Source organism: Poecilia mexicana, unplaced genomic scaffold (assembly GCF_051168715.1).
Source record: "Poecilia mexicana isolate PSO_F unplaced genomic scaffold, ASM5116871v1 scaffold_19, whole genome shotgun sequence".
NCBI lineage: Eukaryota > Metazoa > Chordata > Actinopteri > Cyprinodontiformes > Poeciliidae > Poecilia > Poecilia mexicana.
Window position 1 is genome coordinate 4,563,505 of NW_028263388.1, and position 21,484 is coordinate 4,584,988.

The 21,484-nt window shown below is 39.0% G+C and overlaps 1 protein-coding gene across 1 annotated transcript in view; it reads left to right on the forward strand.

Annotated features, from left to right (window-relative positions):
- LOC106925840 (cytohesin-3) overlaps window positions 1-15,755 on the forward strand; it is a 40,344-nt gene extending 24,589 nt beyond the window's left edge. The window contains exons 8-13 of the mRNA XM_015000367.2: window positions 1,700-1,848; window positions 2,022-2,133; window positions 7,348-7,424; window positions 9,600-9,671; window positions 9,790-9,944; window positions 13,336-15,755. Coding sequence (XP_014855853.1) covers window positions 1,700-1,848; window positions 2,022-2,133; window positions 7,348-7,424; window positions 9,600-9,671; window positions 9,790-9,944; window positions 13,336-13,408 — 638 coding nt within the window. The 3' untranslated portion in view covers window positions 13,409-15,755. The remainder of the gene's footprint in view (window positions 1-1,699; window positions 1,849-2,021; window positions 2,134-7,347; window positions 7,425-9,599; window positions 9,672-9,789; window positions 9,945-13,335) is intronic.
- The last annotated feature ends 5,729 nt before the right edge of the window (window positions 15,756-21,484 follow it).

The window sequence follows — 21,484 nt, forward strand, 5'->3', positions numbered from 1 at the left end:
TGTTTTAAGTGTCATACATAACGAAAAACTCAATGTCCATGACTACCGCAGAATGCTTTGTTGTTCACCATTTTTGTCTTCTTGTCCTGTTTAGTGCCAACCTCATGTGAAGGCTTGACGTGCATATCCAATGCTCTATGTTTAGCGCCACTTACAGATCTGGAAGAGTGAAAAAAAACAAAAAAAAACTAAAAAGAACACTGCGTTTTGGGCTATTCTCAATGTTGAGTGAAGCAATTTCTGGAAATGGTTTCTTGTGGACAGGCGTAATTTTGAAACCAAAAACCCCTCCAAAAACATTCCTGTATGGGAGACACCTGACAGGATATCAGACTGGAGGAATAAATTCCAGTGCGTGCCACACTTTTCAGGGTAAAGGTTTAGAAGAACATTCAAAGCCTCACATTCTTTGACTCTCTGTTCACCAGTATCCACTTGTTTGTGTTGACCCGTCTCATAAAATCCCATTTAAATACACTGCAGTTCATGGTTCTGATGTGTAAAATAATCTGAGAAATTTCAAGCGGCTTGAATATTTTTGCTAGCCGCTTTATTTGCAGCTGCACAGTAAACAACAGCAACAAACAAGGGTCATTCATTATTCAGGAAGAGTCAACCTGGCTGAGTGATACATGCTGTTGTGATAAACAAAGGCCTGCAGCTACATCTAGCAGTGAATATTTAAAGGGCTTTTAGAGACCTGGTGAAAAACAACGGAGCCGCTTTATTCGCTGAGACGTGGATGCACAGTCATTAGGTAACGAAATATTAGAAAAATATTGATAAGGTATTTTTTTTCATTCCATAATTTCCTGATTAAACATTTTATTGAACTAAATGCATGTTTAATTCCAGGCCTCATCTGGAAAAAACCCAAAACCGACAGGGACATTTTAATGAGTCAGAGTGGATGTGGGACAGAGCGTTACCATGGGACCCCAACCCTGACAATGCCAACGCACTGAGCTCATAAAAACAACATGATCGCGGGTCTTTAATTACCACCAACACATGAAAGTGGCCTGTCTTCTCCTGCTCTGTCGGACAACATGAAAATTCCTCTTTCACAAACGTCCCCCTGCTGTGCTGTGTTCAGTAGAGAGGTTTTTTTTTATTATTTTACAAAAGGTTGGGGGTGGGAGGGCTTGGAGCTGAGAGACACAATGGTACTGGAGCAGTATGAACCAGAACATTTCTGAACAAATTTAAAAGGGTTCTGCCAAAGTGTGCTTGTCGGTTTGAAGCCAGCCGTCTGATGCTGAAAATTAGCAACAATGCTGAGGTGAAGTAAAGTGTAGTCAATAGCATGTGGAGTATCATCATTATGTTGACTAACAGGGACTTACTCCATTCTGTATAACAACAATTGGGCGGAATATTTTTAATGATTTATCGCGCGAACAAGCTTATTTACCTGTGATTTTTAATTGCGTTTCTTTTTTAACGGAGAGACTGTAAGTGCGAAGTCGTGTTTTTTCGACACTAGTGGGATATTGACAAGGATTTGTACACATTTGTAATTGAAAGGCAGCTAATGTTGTTGTTTTACACCCCAGAGAAAGAGGAAGTCACAAATTACCAACTAGATACTGATCAATTTAAAGCGATGTTTAAATTTGAAAAATAAAAAATACTGTTTGATGTCAGAGACTAATGGGAGGAGGTTATAACTAACATATTCAGTCTCCTCCTGTTGCAGATACCTGCTATGTGTTGTCATTCGCTATCATCATGTTGAACACCAGTCTACACAATCCAAACGTCAGAGACAAGCCGCCCGTCGAGCGTTTCATCTCCATGAACAGGGGAATCAATGAAGGAGGCGATCTGCCAGAAGAGCTTCTCAGGGTGAGAGTTTGTAATAGGTGTGTGTGGGTGAGTATATGCGTGTGTGTGTGTGTGTGGGTGAGAGATGATGATTGATAATCTATAATGCCTCCACCACTCGTATTCAACACAAATGAGCTATGTTCTCCCTGCTCCCCCCAGTTTGATTAATAGTTTTCCTGCCTCGTCTGCAGAATCTTTACGACAGCATCAAAAATGAGCCCTTCAAAATCCCAGAGGACGACGGGAACGACCTGACACACACATTCTTCAACCCGGACAGAGAGGGCTGGCTCTTAAAGCTGGGTAAGTGGATTAACAGAACCTGGAGTGTGATAGTTTCTGTCAGCGGAGAATCAGAATTACTAAAAAAAAAATAAAAAAAGGTGGTTTTCCGTTTCCTGCTGAGTCAGTTCTTTATATGTGTTGCTTGAATTGATGTTTGATTTTCAAAGGCAATGTTGGAGGGTGATAGATTCTGGGGGGGAAAATATATATATATATATATATATATATATATATATATATATATATATATATATATATATATATATATATATATATATATATATATATATATATATATATATATATATATATATATTAATCTATCATCCACAAGGAAACACCCAACACTGTTTTTACTCCCCCAGACCTGTAAGTGGCGCTGAACATTGATTCTGGGACATGTGTATAAAGTGGTTAACACAACAAGAAAACAAGAATGGTGAAAAACAAAGTGGAGTCTTTTATGTGGAGGGATCACGTGTTATGTTGGATAATAGAACTAATAAATTACAAGACAGTGATCATTCAATCTGCTATTGTCGTTGCCATCTATGACGTGTTTGGGGTTATAGGTCAGGCTAGAGGTAGGGCTAATACACAGCGTTTTCTCATAAAAGGATTTGAGAGTGAAGCTATTAAAGGTTCATCCTACCTGTGACCTTTGTGTCAAAATTAGAAGCTAAAGTCAGGTGGCAGCAAAAGCAGAAGGTCATCAGCAAAACTAAGACATAAATGTCACAAAGAGTCTGAATCTCAATATATAGTATTTACAAATACTTTGTTTTAAAATCAATTTATTTTAGATGTTTTATATTGTTTGCAATAAATATATGCTTGCTTATTTTGTCACCATCTCTATTCTTTAGGCTCACTTGAATCCAATCCTTTTACCCAAATAAAAATGTCATTTTTATCAAACTAGCACAAAAATTTACCTTGCCCGTTTTTCTAAGCTAGCTTAGGACAACCTTACTTCTTATTAAATGTATGCAATTTATGGATTTCAGTCACTTTTTGGACCTCTTTAATAAATGAGCTGTAATAACATGCATTCTAGAGTTGTACTATTTGTCTTTTCTTTAGGCTTTGGAGTCTATTTTTACAATCCTGCCAATCTCTGCTCATGTAAAACAACTTTAGCATAAGTCAAGAAGAGCATGTTTCAGTTTGTTTGGACTTACACTAGTTTCCTGAAGAAATTAGTCGCTTCCGCTTGGAGGAAGCTTTCCTCCAAGCGGAAGGTCACCATTTCCATCTGCAGTCAGCTGTTATTGCTAACAGGAAGCTAACAGGAGGGTCGGGGACCTTGACAAGTTCTGAACATTTTGCTTTACTCAGCAGTGCAGATTTAGCCGTCTCAACTGGATATTTATAGTCAACTTTGACACAACTTTATTATTTTATTTAACAAAATAAAGCCCCAAAGGGCAATGCTAAACCTAAACCATCTACTGATTTGAATAGTGTTGAGCAGGAACTTAATCTGTGATGTTTTGATTTATTACCTGCTACAAGGCAAGTTGTATCTATGGACACATTTTGTATGCAAATGTCAACATTTATGTTGAAGCACAGCTTTATACTGTAGATGGCTCTTGTTATCAGAAAACAGAACGCTGTTTCTCTACTTCATGACCTCTGATTTAGTCAATTTAGAAGAAATATTCAAGATTTTTGATTCTTTGCCAATTTTTTTTCTGTGAAAATTTTGCACTTCCATCATGGTTGTTAAGATATTCTTCATTGGTTTGTTGGGCCTGACATGTCTGTGGTAATTCAACATCACATTCACCTCTTTGTTAATCCCAACCCCATCCCCTCTGCCATGTGCCCACTCTTCTTCTTGGAATCCTTCAGAACTCCTTTACCTCTGAGCCTTTCTCTCAAATCTCTGTGTTGTGTTCTTTCATTCTGTTCTGCGATGGCTGTTCCCTCCTAAATCTTTTGCATTAGGAGGTAGGTAACACTCCGTCCTCCCTCATCCTCCCAAGCACATTGCAGAGTGCAGTATACTAGCAATAGATGCCATATCTCTCCGAGCACACCGGGGCCCCAGATGTGCGGGGCACCTCGTAAAACTGGCCTGTTTATCAGAGCTGTGAGGCGACAGAACTGCTGTGGGGTGATGGGTTATGTCCATCACAGGCAGGCTGGAGGTAACTGATCTGCATGAGGATTGCCTGCATTCTTCTGGTGGCTGTGGAGGGGTTTGGGTGATGCACAAGGTTTATCTTAGGCAGTACCCACGCAAAGGACTGATTACTTTTTCTAAGAACTGTATTTTGCTCAGCACATCTTCTCTTTCCTGCTGGTTTTTTTTTTTTTTGTCCTTCAAATTAAACTAAATGCTCAGGGTCTTTAAGGAAATGGACAAAATTTTGTGTAGATGTTAACATTAAGCACCTAAGTTTGAATGCAAGTGTGAATCTCAATAGATTATAATGAAAACCGTAATGCATTTCATTATATATTTTGTGTTTGATTAGTTACACGCCATTATATTTCATGGACCATTAATTTCTATGCTTATGGCTCATTGTTATTAAAAATTCAAAAATTTTTGTGTTAGAAAATGTGCTTATTACATGGGAAATATTAAAAAAGAACTTTTAATAGATGTAATGTTATGGCCTACACATTGCAGACTTGATGTCATTATCAGAGCTGTGAGGCGACAGAACGGCTGTGGGGTGATGGGTTATGTCCATCACACGGAGAGCTAGCTGCAAATGCTGACTGCTATGGAAATAGGCTGTTCAAACTGTTTTATCCAAGCATACTTCTGGAAGATTTAGTGGAAGGAAGAAAGGTGGTCAAATAAAACAGTCTAAAAAAAAAAAAAAAGCAAATGGGATAACCAGAGTTATCTTATTTAAGATTTTCTGGGTTTATGAGGGAAATGTCATAAAAGTGGCTAGTAACACCTTGGCATAAGCACCTGCTGATCTCCTGCAGTATATCATACAGAAGCCCCTACCAAGAATGCAGTACGTACATGGACATCATTTTTAGTAGATCTTTTCTGTATTAAAAATACATTTTTATTGGTCTTTGAATAATCAATTTTTCTGAGATACTGTATTTTAGGCTAGTATTTAGGCTAGTCAAAAATTAGCAGCTGGGCTAATCGTTGAATTACCCTAGCCAAGAATTAAAAGCAGAGACCTTCTGGATTCCAATCATTTCAGGGTATCTACCACATGGTGTTTTCCTGTAGGTACTGTTAGCCTATCCACAGCCTTGCCATGCAGGTAACCCCAGGCCCTGCTCATCATGCTGGCCCTGTGCAGCTGGAACCCTGAGCCATGCTTGAGTTTGTGCTGTGGGAATGTACTGCTGCTCATTCAGCATAAATAACAGCCTTGCCCCTCTTCATCCTCCTTCCTGAGTTGCCGCCCTGCAAGCCTCTCGCTGCTTTGTCATGATATCTGCTCTCTTCCTGTTTTGCCTGCTCTCAGACCCAGCTGCTATTCACCAGAAACATTTTTTCCTCATTAATGCCGTCCCCTCTGTAGCTCTGCTCTCCATCACAGCCACTCCAAATGAGTGTAATGAGGGAACATTATTGTTGGTGTCTTTATGAAGACACTCTCCTGGGCTGTCAGCTCTGTGCTGCTGCGGAGCCTCATGTCTGTGCTCTCATAACTCTCTGCCGTCACCGTGCCTGATCCAGTCATCATCAAACCTGGACAGCACGTCAAACATTTGTTGGCCACATCTTGTCCTGTTGTAGGACTAGGCATGTTGCCCTCACTGACACCAAGGCATGAGAGTTACAGTCACCAAAACTTATAACTTCAGAACCACAGAAATGTTGTGTTGTACCACTTCTAGAGTTTAAAGTTTGCTGCCTGTCATCTGACTGAAAAGTGGCTGCTATATTTTTCCCTTGTTTAGATTAAAACAAATATGTTTGGAAAGAATGTCAGCCTCGAAAAAACATGGGAAATCGTGGCTTAGAATCTAAAGCTACCCAACGACATGAGGTCATTGGGTGGCTCATCCCCAGTTAGCTTTATTACCTTTCAACGTCATTTTTGTTGCCAAGGGAACGCAAAGAAGAGGATTTGATTAGAGTGAGATATTGGATCTCACTCTAATATCTCACTCTCAGTAGAGTGAGATATTAGTAATTAGTGTTTATTTTGGGCAAAACAAAAAGTAGAATTAAAGTACATCATTGTCTATAGCGCCACCTCCTGGAAGTCTATTCAAATAGATTTAGAAATTATGTTATTGTAATTTAATAAAAACCAAATTTGCTGTCTGATGTACAGTGAACAATGAATAATTGAATTATCAGGGAAGACTGGATATAAAACAAATATTAAGATCAAATTTAAAAGTAATATAAAGTAAGGCAGTGCTATGTCAAATTAAAGGCAGAAGGGACTTTCCAGTCTCTATAAACATTAAATGCAACCTAAAGTAAAAACAAAGACACACTACAAATTATTATTCAATACACCGACTATTTAGCATAACTGAAAATGATTTCAGCATTTTCGGTTATTTTCAGGCGTCTGGTGAAATCTGCACCCGAAGCCTGTAAATCCAGGAGCCTGTGCGTCGCATTGTGTCCGTTTGTGAGGATGACATCAAACACATGGCTGAGGGAGATTAGCAGCTGTGTACAGGCTTGTGGGTCGACTGCAGCGGAATTAAACCGAGACCTCAGATTACATCCGATTACATCATTAACGGCTGTTTTTGTTGCACTTTCTACAACGTCAGCAAATACATTATGAACCGTAAAATGCTGATTGTGCAATCATTGCATATATAAAGTGGAGATGGTGAAATTAACATCAAATTTAATAATTCTGTTACTTTAGTTTAAGAGAGATTTTACCTCATTCTGGTCAGATAATGATCAATTGGACTTTCATTAAAACAACCCAGAAGCATCAGTTTTCTGCTCCAGTCAAACTCACAAATGTTTTGGCAGTGCCTCGTCAGACGTAGTGTGTGGCATTATGCTGCAGCCGTCATGTTGGAGCTTTTTTTTCTCGATGGTAACACGAAGTTCAAATGACTTCACAAACCTCCCCTGCTTCCCGCTGGGAGCTGAGGGGGAAGGCAGTGTTCTAGATACCCTGATCCAGTCTTAGGATCAGGACCAGATGTGGTACATGAAGCTGGGGTCTGTTGTAGGTTACCTTCTAAAGTGAACAAAAAAATTCCACTGTCAATTCGCTGTGAACTCAGATACCGTCTGTTTCTTCCTGATAGGCGGCAGAGTCAAAACGTGGAAGAGAAGATGGTTCATCCTAACCGACAACTGCCTCTACTACTTTGAATACACAACAGTAAGTACCAGCAAGTACATCTAAGGACTGAAATAATCATTCTTAAAACTGTTCTCTTCCTATTGTGCTAATAACACAACAGGAAGATAAGTATCTGGAAAGCCAAACAATTTTAAGCGAAAAACCATTAAAAACACAATCTTTGGTGAGCACAATGTTAAGGCTATATGAGAACCGTAAACCTGAATGGCTTGTACCTAACATTCATTTATGTCTGAAATTACAAAATATGTAAAAAAAATTTAAAAAAAAGGGAAAAAGAAGCATTAAAGTTAAAAAAAAAAAAGCCAAGTGTAATGCAAATGAACTTTGCTGAATCCTTTATAAAACAAATATCTTCTCTGTCATTAAAAAAAAAAATACTCACAGGATCGGTTTCAGGAAACACATCACTGAGTCTGGTTTTAAACATTCCAAACCCATAGGGGGCAGTGCAGCGCAAAGCTAAAGCCAATCAGATTGCTTCAAAAATACCATAGACAATTCTGTTTAAATCTCAATCCTCAAAAGGCTATTTGAAAGAATTTGGTGCAACAACAAAAAGAAAAATAATCTTTTCCATGTCAGAATCATAAAAGACAGTGGCACAAGTCTTTGCCCTCCAGGCTTACTATTTGTCAGATCTGTCCCTTTGGACCTAAATGAGCCACACTCCTGCAATTAACATGGGACTTCAATTGGAAACATCTGCAAAATCCACAGCAACACATCTGGCATTGCAAAGACACAACCCCCCCCACCCCCCATCCCCACAGCCTGGAATCCCCCAGCGTACACCAGCGCCTGTGGAGGTGGTGGGGGTCCACGGTTCACACCGAGCCAGCTGCCAGCCTCTGTCCCTGAGGGGGAATCTGCCTCACAGCCAGGTGAAAAACAGAGAAACACAATCACTCTACAACAGTAAAGACAGGCGGCTGTCGTCACTACAGCAACCAGAATGAATGTGGAGCTCAGGGTTACATCTCCCCCAGGGGCTGTCCCCTATGTGACCAAAATGAAGGCTGACCTTCGGCAGGTTTTCGGTTCAGTCAGACTCTCCTCAAAATAAAGGAGCAATAATGCTTCATAGAAGTGCATTGGGTATGATTTTTTAATGATTATTTTAACCTATATTTTCTTGCAGCAGAACATTCTCATTCTCAAGAAACTCCCAATATTTTTAGTTTGAGAATATTTAGACAGAACAAAGACTCAACTAAGAAATTAAAGGGGCAGTAAGTATTATGTTAAACCCACTTTTTGAGCTTTAAATCATGTTATAACTTATTCTCTCGTCAAAATCAGACCTGGAGTATTGCTTTGATTCTTCCATTCATGTTTGAGAAATCCTTTCATCTCCAATGGCAACCATTCAGCTGTGAAAAACCCCTGGGTGGACATAGCCCCGCCTTCGGGGACAAAGCTCCTCCTCTGAGCTGCAGTTTCCAAGCTTCCGACTCACAGAGCAGCCCTCCTCCACTCAGCTCCTTCAGACTAGCGGGTAGCAATTAGCAAACACCTGGTGGAACTGCTCATCTCATTATAAGAACTACTTCTCAGTGAAATGCCGCTAAAAACTTTGTTAAAGGGTTCATAGAGGAGCTATGCTGTGATGACATCCTGAAGATGGAGTTTCAGAAAGGCAGGAATTTTTAAAGAGACAGAGGCCCAATTTCAAGGCATTGCACTACAAAGTCAAATTTCTTTTAAGTCATGTCTCATATTAACAGCATTTTTATAACAACTGAGCGTGACATTGTGCTATAAAATGGAGTTATGTGGTTGGAAGACACATAATCCTTCCCTGTTTAAGATCCAATTTGTCTAAACATTTCAGTGTGACGTTATGCTACTCAAATAAAGGATGGATTTGTATTTTATGAGCCTAAGTAATAATGCGGTTACCACCCACCTCCTTTTTTTGGTCAGTTATTTTCTTTTTTCTATTAATGTTCAGATATTTAAAGTTTGTGTCTTTTGATATAATTTTACTTGAAAATCTACATAAAAAAAAGGAAGCTACATTCACAACCAAAGCAGAAGCAACGCTGTAACGTTTAAAAAATACTTTCATGTGGAACATATAGCTGCTTTATAATCAGATGTTTTCCTGGTTTTGATTATAAATGGAGACAAATGCATTCACAAAACGAACAATATGTTGACGCTGATCTGTTGTTTTGTTTGTCTCCTCAGGACAAAGAGCCTCGCGGGATTATTCCCCTTGAAAACCTGAGCATTAGAGAGGTGGACGAGCCCAGGAAACCAGTACGGAACAACTCTAGTAGTCCAAGCACCTCTTTTTGCCTAAACAAGATTTACTGAAATATCTCTTCTCAGTTTGTTTCTGTGAAACGCTGACCGTGCCTTTCTGATGTCTTCCTAGAACTGCTTTGAGCTCTACAATCCCAGCCACAAAGGTCAGGTCATCAAGGCCTGCAAGACAGAGGCAGACGGGCGGGTGGTGGAGGGCAACCACGTGGTGTACAGGATATCGGCCCCGACCCCGGAGGAGAAGGAGGAGTGGATCAAGTCCATCAAGTAAGACCCGGCATGTTGGCGCGGATCCATTTCCACTCAGAGGGCACTTAGCCAGCGCCCACATGAGACGTTCACATGTCTGACCTTCACACTGGGAGAAACAAACACTCACACTGTTAGGGACCGTAATCAGGAATGCACACACACACACACACACACACACACACACACACACGCACACACGCACACAGGCTGGTGGCTAAATGTAAATCCACCTCTCACACTTCCATGCAGATAACACTTAGAGGTAATCCTGCTCTTCCAGAGAAGGTCACTTCCCTTTGAGTTCAAAAGCAAAGAGAACAACCCAAACAGAGCCTCAGAAAGAAGCACCTGAATGCATCCTTGGAGGTGTTTACACTTCACAGCACCTCGCAGCTAGTGTGTCCGAAGCCTCTTTGTGTTGTATTACAAACACAAACTTACAGTGTGTTTTATTATGATTTTCCTTGATGGACCAACACAAAGCAGCATGTAGCTGAAGTGGAGAGAGAACGGTGGATCCAAGTACAGCTGCAGGATCCATAGGTTGAAATGTTTGCCTGTCCTTTTTGCAAATTAGCTCCAACTCAGTCAGATTGGATGAGGAGCTTCTGGTAACATTAAGTCTTATCGCAGATTCCCATTTGGATTTAAGTCTGGACTTTGACTGATATATAATAGTGATTTTTTTGTATCTGGTAAACAATAATATAAGTGTGAAATATTTGAATCAAACAATTAATAAAACAATGTAGTTTTTATAGAAAAGAGATGTGTAAACCATTGTTGATCTAAAATGCTAAAGTTGTTTTAAATGCCTGCATCCAATTTGCAAATTGGTGAGTACATTTATTTAATTCTGACCAATAAGAACAAGAGTTGGTTCACACTCTTTCTTTGACTAATTAGGTGACGTCTAAAGGGAAGTGGTTGCCCTGAATTTCATTTAGGAGTATCAGAATACTGATAATCTGATACTCCAATAGTTTTTTCAGATGTAAGATGTATCATTTTTCTTCCACTTCATAACTCTGCACTACCTTGTGTTGGTCCATCACATAAAACCTTCATGCATAGAGCGATCTCGATCTCGATCTTGATCTTGATCTTGATCTGCTGAACTTCGCACGTTGTGTCAAGCGCCACCTTGGTGACACATTATGGTGCAAATAAAGAATTCAGTTAATGTAAGTGCACACAATTTATGTTGTGTCTGAGAAGCTTCTACTACATGTGTGACTAAATAAGAAATATTCAAGTGGTTTGAATACTTTTGCAAGGTACCAAAGGTCCAACAGCTGCCTTGTTATCCAGTGGGGGGAGCAGTGGAAATGTTTCTGTAAATTGGACTCAGTGTGTTATTGATTAGCTGCGTTGGCTTTCCTCCAGTCAGCTTCACTTGCACATACAATCGATATCAGAGCAGAAAATTATATTACTCCATTCTCCCATTCAGTAATGATGTTATGGAGCCTCTTAGCACTGACAGATGTATATCTGTTAAATGAGAGTGGTGCTGTTTAGTTCCTGAAGGCCGCTTCATGTTCAGAGCAGAGAGAGACAGAGAGCTGCTGGTTTGTCTGCGTTCAGAACATTTAGAGTCGGATCCCGAGGCCGTCCTTTTCACTGTAGGAACAGTGGCCGTCACAGACTGGACTCAGCAGGGCTGAGCTGTTCTGTCCCAGTCCGGCGTGGACTAGATGGACAACTGAGGCGGCAGACCGCTCCCCAGCAGTCAGCACATTCTTGCACACACGTATACACACGCACACACACACACCGTCCCAAACTGATTCATCTGCTGTCACACACAAACGCAGGGAGCGGCACGTCAGCTGCTAATTATTCAGCGTTTTGTTGAGTGCGACACGAGGCTGTCATTTTCCCAAACAGAGCGCGGGCTGATGTGGAGATGGATTTACACACCCCACAAAGCCACTGTAATCAGACTGATTTATTTTGAGAGGTGAGAAGAGATCATCCCTAAAACGACGCCCGTAAATAAAGAGGCTTGGGCTGTTTTTGCTCACCGTTTCTGGTTTCTCCACACCCTCATGTTGGTGTTTTCCTGCAAAGCAAGAAACTGTTTCCACCAAATAAAAAACAGATTTACACTGAAGCATCATGCTGAAACCCTAACCCCCTCTCCTACTTCAAGGTTTTGATAGTGACCTTTAGTTCCGCTAACACTAAGGCGCTACACCTAGATGGTATTTAGCAGAAACTAATACTAAAATGCTGCATATTCATTATGTTGTTATCGATCATGTGTCAGTTATTATTTACGGTAAATATCATATCCACACCTCCAGACATCACCAAGAAAAGCCTAATTTCCAGATTTTCTTTTCTTCAGTTTTTCTTTCTAGACTCCTTAACATCACATTTTTCTGCTAAAACTATTCATATTATATCTGCTATTGAAAGACTGCATCCCTTGCCCAACAGTTTAATTCGGACATAATTTACATCTCACATAATGTCTTTGGATATTTTATCTATCTTTATATATTCTCTTCTAAACATTTTCAAAGTTAGCAATAGCAATAAATTGCTGAACAAAAAATGAGTCCTGCCAGCAGCACAGTAAGCAGACATAAATTAGTCTTTACCATCTTCAAAAATAAAACTTCGCTGGACTGGATTAACTGGTCGTGGTCAGTGTGGTTCACCTCTACAAAAGCAGAGGTGAACCACACTGAATGTTGCTGACCTCGTCAGTAAGGTGTGTGTTTTCTCTGTCCTGCTCAACTTTCTGGTACCAGTTTGTTTTTACAAGCATTTCCATGATTGAATAGAACAACAGAAGTAATGCTTTTTGAAAGTGATACAGAAACTTCTTAAAAGTAACACTTGGAAAGGCCTAACAGATGCAGATGTTTCTGGATCATGTTTCCTCTACTTTCTTCTGCTACTACCAATGATCACATAGAGGCAGATTCTTCTTCTGCTGCTTGAAACTGTTGTGTGCCTGCAGAGGCAGCATAAAGGGTGTCTAAAGTTTGACGCAGGGGCCTTGGAATAAGTGCGTGGCCCCCGACTATACTTCAAATGTGGCCCTCCAGCAAATGAAGCTGATTGAGGTTTTTTTTTTTTAATGTTTTAGGGTAACATCAACAAATTTCTATTGCTGTTGCTGCTGAGAATAGATTCTAAGACATTTTTAGATTAGCAGAACAGAAAACATTTAAATCATGAATAATTTTGTTCGTGTTCGTGTCAGAACTGCAGCTGGGGGACCGTTTCCCCCTCACTCCTCCCCCCAAACCAAAATGCAGTACAAACATCACACAGGAAGCACTTTTGCTGATAGTCACAAACAACACATTCACAGTGCTGACAGACTGACCCCTCATAGCGAACGTTTGGACGCTGCCATTAATCCCGTCCTTCCTGTCCTCCTTCGCAGGGCGAGCATCAGCAGGGATCCATTCTATGACATGCTGGCCACCAGGAAGAGGAGGATAGCCAATAAGAAATGATGACTGTATATCTGGAACTGAGAGTCATTGTGTGTCTCTGTGTGTGTGTTTGCATGTGCATTTGTGTGTGTGTGTGTGTGTGTGTGTGTGTGTGTTTTTTTTCTCTACGGATGTTGTGAAGGTCTCCCATTCAGTAATTTCAGGGCTGAAGGACAAGCACAGGCGCAAGGGATTCTGGGTCATTTCTGGCCCTGGACTGTTTGCATCTCAAGTCTTTTCTGATGCCAAAGCGAGGAAGAGGAGAGGAAGTCCGAATGAACTCTTCACCAAGCTGAGTTATAGTGAAGAACAGGAGAAGAAGAGATGGCTTTGACTGTAATAAGGGAGCTTTTACTCTGCAATGCTTGGGAGAGACTGCCCTCTGCTGGGCTCCTAAGGAATTGAACATACTTCACCTTATGCAGTGCCTTGCAAAAGTTTCCCTAGAGCTTTTTCACATTTTCTTTACTGTATTTTATCTGGATTTTATGTGACAGACCAATACAAAGTAGTGCAAAATGGTGATAATAGAAGGTTTTGATTGTTTTTACTGACAATCTGAAAAATGAAGCATGTAGTTGAACTGAGCCCCGCAGCCTAACTGTGCTCTACCAGCTTTGCACTGGTCTGAAATTGTTGCCCATTCTTCTTTGTAAAACAGTTGAAGCGTAGTCAGATTGAATAGAGCGTTTCAGAACATCGGCCTTAAAAAATGACAGCATATTAGGGCCATTAAACAAAAAGAAGTAGGAGTAAGTTTCTCCCAAGAAACTTTTAATCCAAAAATTTTCTAGAAAAAACAAGAACATTTCTGAGCTCCAAAAGTCGAACATTTTTGGAAAAAAAAAACTCAGAAATTTTGAGTTTAATCTGCAGACATTTTCTGGAAAAAAAAAACCGAAACGAAAATTTCTGAGTTTGGAAAGTTTAAAATTTTCTACTTTTGCAACTTGAAAATTTCAGATTTTTTAAATTATTATTATTATTATTATTATTATTATTATTATTATTATTATTATTATTATTATTATTATTATTTATTTATTTATTTTTTTAGAAAAATCTAGAAATTCTTAAGTGGCTTAATTTTTAAGTCACTTTTCTTTAAGCCCAATTTTATTGTAAATTTGCAATATACTAACAACCATCATGCATTAATGCAAAAAAAAAGTGTGTATCTGTTGATTTTGAGTGAATATCTGTTATTGTGAAATTGCAAAAAACCTGGAAGGACTGTGAAATTTCCATAACTGCTTCACTCTAGTCTTCAGGGTTTTCTTCCATTTTCTTGTAGGTGTTTTAACCTCACTCACCCTTTCTGTCCTGACTGTTGAAAAGCACCATCATAGCATGATACTACCCACCATGTTACTCAATTTGAATGAGTTTTCTACAAGACTCAGTTGATGAGACTAAATTTAATTAAATTCCATATGTTTTAAATTGTACAAATCATGAACTACTTTGTGTTGGTCTATATCAGTAAAGCAAACAAAAGAAAAACTGTAATGAAGCTCTAGAGGCATGAATATATATATATATATATATATATATATATATATATATATATATATATATATATATATATATAGCAAGACACTGAATAGAAAAGAAAATTCCAAACCCGTCGCCGTCTCCTGCAGCCTTCCTGTCATCCGGGTGGATGTACCTGCAGGATTCCTGTTGCAGGTCCTCACATCCACTTCGTCTCACTGCCAACACGCAACGATGTTTTATAGTGACTCCTGAAAGCCTCAAGCTCATCAGTCAGCTGGTCTGGTTGGTAGCCTTCAAATGACTGTATTATGCAATCCTTCTGATTTATTCTGTAAATTTACTCGCGTGTAAATTATAGTACACCCAGGTAAGTTCATATGTGACGGCACGGAAATGATAACACGGCTGTACAGAGTTTATTACAGTGGCTTTAGCTTTTAAAAGTTCTAATTCAGGTTCCTGGAAGGACTCTGTGTTCTAATGATTCATCTTTCTCACTAGTTTCAAATGTTTTCCATTTATTTTCTCACCCTTTCAGTTAGTGTGTATAGAATATAATATACAGCTGTTCCTTTTTTATGTTTATGTAGTATCGGTCATGTCATTCAACTCTTAAGTCCATCAGACTACAGTAGAAGAAGAAGGACTCTTTGCTGCTCCCTAGTGGAGAAACGAAGACTCCTCACTCTTAGTGATGGGAAATAAATAAATGGTCCTGGATTAAAGAAACAAAATGAACCGTTTTAGCTGTTCATTGCGTTGACCAAGTCTGGTGGAGCAGTTGCATTTGTCATGGTTGTGTGTTGCTTTGGGGAAACGGCCCACAGATGCTTTGATGTACAATCTGAATAAAAAAGTGACTTACTCCCTACGGGTGACAGGTTCTGTCTTCATGTGCATTCAGTGAGAGAATCCTGATGCTGAATATTTCCCAATAAAAATGACAGACTTGCGCGTTTTATGATTTAGTGGAGTAACAAGATGTGGTTGAGCAGATTTTTCTGGATAGCTAAGAATTGTTCACAAGAGTAGAAATACTTCATCTCTGGTGTTTTTCAGCTTCATATATAAAAAAAATCAATGTCTGATTTATAGATACAGTCCAGAACAAGTAGAGATGTTATACATTGTGCCACAGTGTTGAAAATAGTCTCCCTTCTTCAGTCAGTGGCCTAAATCTGATGCCTCATTAGATTAGTTTTAATTTAGAAAATTTCAACTTAATTTAATTTGTCAAAAAAAATTCTAATCAGCTTATTTATATAGCGCCAAATCACAGTAAATCTCACCTCAAAGGATTTTATAAACGGGTAAATGCAGTTCAATCACATACATTCCAAATTATGCCAGTTAAATAGTGCATTAAGTTCGGTTTATTATTAAAGTTGGCTTTAAAAGTTGGGGCTTCTCAATTGGGACTGTATGTATATATTTTAAAAAAGCTTTTTTATTCACAAACCGTGTGCTCTGCAAAGACGGAAAACAATTCAGAAAAGTGAGTTCGTTTTGAGTTTTTGTTTGTAATAACACAGTGTGGCCAGTAGGTGGTGCCACATCTAAACATTGCAGTGGATGTAAAAGATCCAACACCATTAAATCCATAAATCAGAATAGATTATAAACTCAACTGACAGATTCTTGAATTTAATCTTTCAACAGATTTTTTTCTGTCAACAGGAAATCTGACTTTCTTTTGAATCAATGTTGTTGAAAACAAAATCAATTGTATTTGAGAATCTTCAAAGGACACCTGAATCAGTTTTATTTCATGTGCATCAAAAGATGCCATTAAATGCATAAATCATTTTTCTACGCATTGCTCGTCTCTGAGTGTTAACAGTGCTGCTAATGCGCCATTTTTGCAGAAGCCGTTGCTATAGGAACCTGATAGATACTAGTATGCGGACCATTCACACAACAGAAGAACTTTAGCTCTATATCTTGAACTTTATATTTTTCATTCTTGCAATTCAGAGAAAATTTTTCTTTTGGAGAATAAAGAACCCCTTTTATTTGAAGTTCAGTGTGCTCTATTAATCCTGGCTTCATAAGTGTTATAATTCTGTCTTTATGTTGGCCAATAATGGACCACAAATCCTCCAGATTGTTTTATGTTGTAAAAGTTAAACTGATAAAAAGTTGCCGTATAACTTCAGGACTAAGTGAGAGAGTCAAGGTGCATGTTTCCTTCTGTATCCAATTTGAAAATTAATGTACATAATTCTCAACATATATGTATTTGCAGATATTTATCAGTATTTCCAGAGAGAAGTCTACATATGCAAAAAGCTAATAAGTTTAAGTCTACCATTCAGTCCTCTGCTACGCAGAAACATGAGCTCATTCAGGGTCACGTTTTGTGCTTTTCTAATGCAGTGTGTAAAAGTGGAACAGCTGGCTTTGTTCCAACACCGGACAAAAAGCTCAAAGCTTTGTACAGAAAACAACCCGCAATTACCGGCTGAGTTTCACCGTCAAGTATTTTCTCCTTTCTTCTGTACATAATAAATTATGCTATTTTCTCTCAGTGAGAGCAATTTTCCTCAGGTTTTAAACTCATCAAACCTTCCTCAGAGTCATCAGTGTGATTAAGGGAGCCCATTTGGGCCAAAAAACCACAATGACCCTAATCAATGACATAAGCAAAATCTGTGGCAGCCTGTAACAACGGCTTACTCAGAGTACGCTTTATTAAGATGAAGAGAGTTTTCTTTACAGATAATGTTTTCCTTTTTTTTGGATGAAAAAACATTAATGTTTGGCAATTAACTTGTGATTTTAGAGATATGTGATTCACCCTGTTAGAACTCTCCTAAGCAAAAAACTAAAATATCAATTGATGAAACTGAAAGTAGTTATTTTTCCGATAATAGGGCAGCATCGTTTTGCAGTCAAATATTGACATCACCAACATCAATAAAATATTTTAACAATAAAGTTACAAACATCTGAACACACTTAACACAAAACAAATCATAAAACAAATCTCCAAACTGATCATAGATAACTTTTTAAACTCAGAGGTCTTTTAAAATGTACTTTTCTATCTTCATATAGGAGCAACTAGCTAGGCTGCAATGTTAGCAAAGAGAAACCCCCTAATGCTGGTTTTACTAAACATTTTTGCCATATAGAAAAAATATATAGAGAAATCTATCATAAATAACTTCTAAAGCTTAGAGAAGTTTTAAAAACAACTTTTCAAGCTTCCTGTTGTAGCTAGCTAAACTGAAATGCTAGCACTAGAATGTACATAAACAGGAACAGTAGATTAAGAATCTGCTTCAGCTTTTAGTTCTAGTTCTCTTATTTAATGGTACTAAAGCCAATGTCACATTAGTTGTTCCAGATGTATGTTACTTCAGTTTTTATATCTAGCTGACACACTTAACTGAATATGTCTACTGCAAAAATTGATTAGCAACACAGAATATTCATAAATGGAACACAAGTAATCCCACTTTTAAAGCTAAAATTATATTTCTAGAGTAAAGTTCTGCCTTCCTGTAGGAGCTTGCTGTGCTACACTGCAAACACTAAGTAGTCTAAAAACAGGAGCAATGCATTCTGTGAGGTTTTTTTCTGTGTATGTCTGTTCATCCTTCTCAGTACGAGACATTTTATTTGTACTTCCACATGGTTGCTTTCTGCTGCCTTGGCAGCAGCCAGCTAGCTAGTAGATAATACTGACACAGAATTACACCAGGTAAACATGATCAAAAGGCTAAGAGTCAGTTGCAGCTGTGCTAGTTTTATTTCTGCTCCTCTGTTTTATAGTACAAAAGCTAACAACATTTTATTACTGTACTTCTACAATGTGTTTATTGCACTTTGCTGCTTTTAGGGGGAAGTTAATGTTCAGTCAGCTTAGCCACCAGCAGTAATGACATCACATATTACTAAGTATGTGATGTCTGAAGGCAATCTGTTGTAATGGATTAGATTAATACTAAACCATGCAGCATTTTTCAGATTTTTGATTGTAAAACAAATTTCACCCACTTCCCAATTAGACTATGTCCTGTTTTGTGTTGGCTTGTCACATAAAAGCACGATTAAAACGTAACGTTGTATTGTGACAAAATATAAAGAGCTTCACAGGTTTAGAAAACCAGAAAGTTTTGCTCGTGTTTTGTGTAAAAACACCAGTCAACAACCACATATTTATGTGCATACAAATGGTTCCACTTACGCTCTAAAGACGTATTGTAGCAACAGTGGTCTGTGTATTTAAGACCCCCTACACAAATGGGTCCTCGCCAATAGCATCCACATAAGCCTACTTGCACACGCCTACACCATGGAGGCCAGAGGGACTGTAATTACGAGGGGGACGGTAACAAACGCCGGTCGTTGCTTCTTACACCCACACAAAGCTATCAACGCAATTCCATCTTCCTTTGAAGAATTTCAAGGGAGTCGCATGGAGCAGGAGCTCCATGCGACTCCCTTGAGTTCCAGTGGTCAGTTTGCGCTGATCTTTGTGAACGCCCCACTCAGGGAGTCACAGCACACTCATGAGTGGGAGACAAGCAGGTCTTTTAACTGTTAAGTATCTCTTTGTTTGTGCTTCTCCCTCGTTATGCCCTGGACTGAGATAAAATGGGAGAAAATAGGAATGAGTCAAGGATATCTGCGTAATGAGAACCTGTGTGAAAAGCACAGGAAATCACCTGATGCTTTTGATTTAGGGAAAAAACTCATTTTCTCTGAGCGGTTTCGGTCATCTAGATAGATGTTCTGGAAAAAAAATATTAGTCGGATAACTTCACAATTAGCATAGAGTGAAAAGACTGCACTAAAAGTTCATATTGCTTGACCTGGGGTCTAGCAGGAACAAATGATCTTTCCAGGTTCCCAGTGGCGTTGTAAGTTAGCCCAGCAACAGAACGGAGGCCCCGCTGGTCCCGGACTGCTTCACATCAGGGATGCTGAGCTGAGCTGAGCTGAGCTGAAGTGTCGTGTGTGTGAGAGCAGAGGAAGAACCCCAGGTACAGCTAGAATAACTTGCTCCTAGGGGTAAACAGCTGCCAAAGGATTCAGAAAGGTAATGCAGAACATGTGTGTTGAGATGTCAGAGGGCATTCCCTTTCCCCACTCCACGCTCACACATGGAAACATTACCAAAACACCTTCCAAAGCTAAAGGCTCCTCCGCAGGATGTCTTCCACCCACACTGCTCCCCTGGTGACCTGAAGTCAGAGAGGATCCATGCTATTGGCTGTCTGCTGTTCTTCAGTGAAGCACTAATGACACGTAATTCTCTGCTGTCACGTTTTGCTAACACACTTCCGCTTCCCATTGCTCACTGTTATTCTTCGTGAATGAGTCCGTTTGTACACTGTCACTGACTGACACGCCTGAGCACAAAGTGCAACATTTCAACATATTTACAAGACATGCATCATGAGTTATTTCAAGCTACAGTCAACAACCCCCCAAAAAAGCTCAGTCATTCAGAACCTCACCATTTTCATGATGATGTTGTTCTTCGGCTGATGTTTAACTCATATATTTCCAACAGAGTTTTGGAACGCATGTCATACAAGGAAAAAATAGCCTATTTACCAAACCAGTGGAACTAATCATGATCCCATCAATTACAGGGTCGTAGTCTGGGTCCCAAAGCAACACAACATCACAATCACTTCCATATGCTAAAGTAATGGATCAAGTAATTTTTGGCAAAAAAATAAATAAATAAAAAATCATACCCAAATGTGATTTGGGTATGATCATAATTATATGATCACAATGATAATCACCAAAAGGTGATTATAATTAAATCAGCAACAATTAAATCATCTTTAATTGTTGCTAAAGATGATTTATTTAGGCGAAAATAAATGACTTGGCCATTAATTTAAGAAGGTGACAATATCTGACTGAGTGAATGATGGCATTGCACCAGATGTAGTAGGATAAATACTTTGATTAAATTAATAAATTAATTCCAGTACTGAAAAATTAACTTTATACCAGGTGAGTCTCTCTCACCTGAGAATGTGAACCTGTACTGGGCTGATACTGTGCCTTCAAATAATTTTAACAGCTCCTGGAGAAGTTTCATAACTTATAAGTTATGAAACTTATAAGTTTCAGACCTGTTTTTCAGAACAGGTCTGAAAAAAACTGTGCTACAGTTGAGAGAGATTCCTTTGATGTATCAAAGAGTGATGTCATCACTGCTGATGACATTGTTACCATAGGAACTGAATATTCTAATGGTGCATTCACACCAAATACGTTTTGAGCGTCAGGCGAGTCTGGTTTACATTCAAAGTCTTATGTGGAGCCTCCAAAGCCGTGCTAGACTCTTGAAACGCGCCATAACGGCCCTCGACGTGCCTCCACATATACTTTGAATGTTAACCAGATGCGCCTGACGGTCAAAACGCGTTTGGTGTGAACTCACCATTATATGTACAGTGTCATATCAGGTCCATCATATTAGGACCAAAGCCTGGTCCTAATATGATGGATTCATTGTGAATTAAGTTTTAGTTAATGTTAGAGTTGGGGAAAATGTCTGGATTAGGCAAAATCGCAGCTACTAAAATGAAGGGAAATGAATGCAAAGTTCTAATATGGGTCGAAATA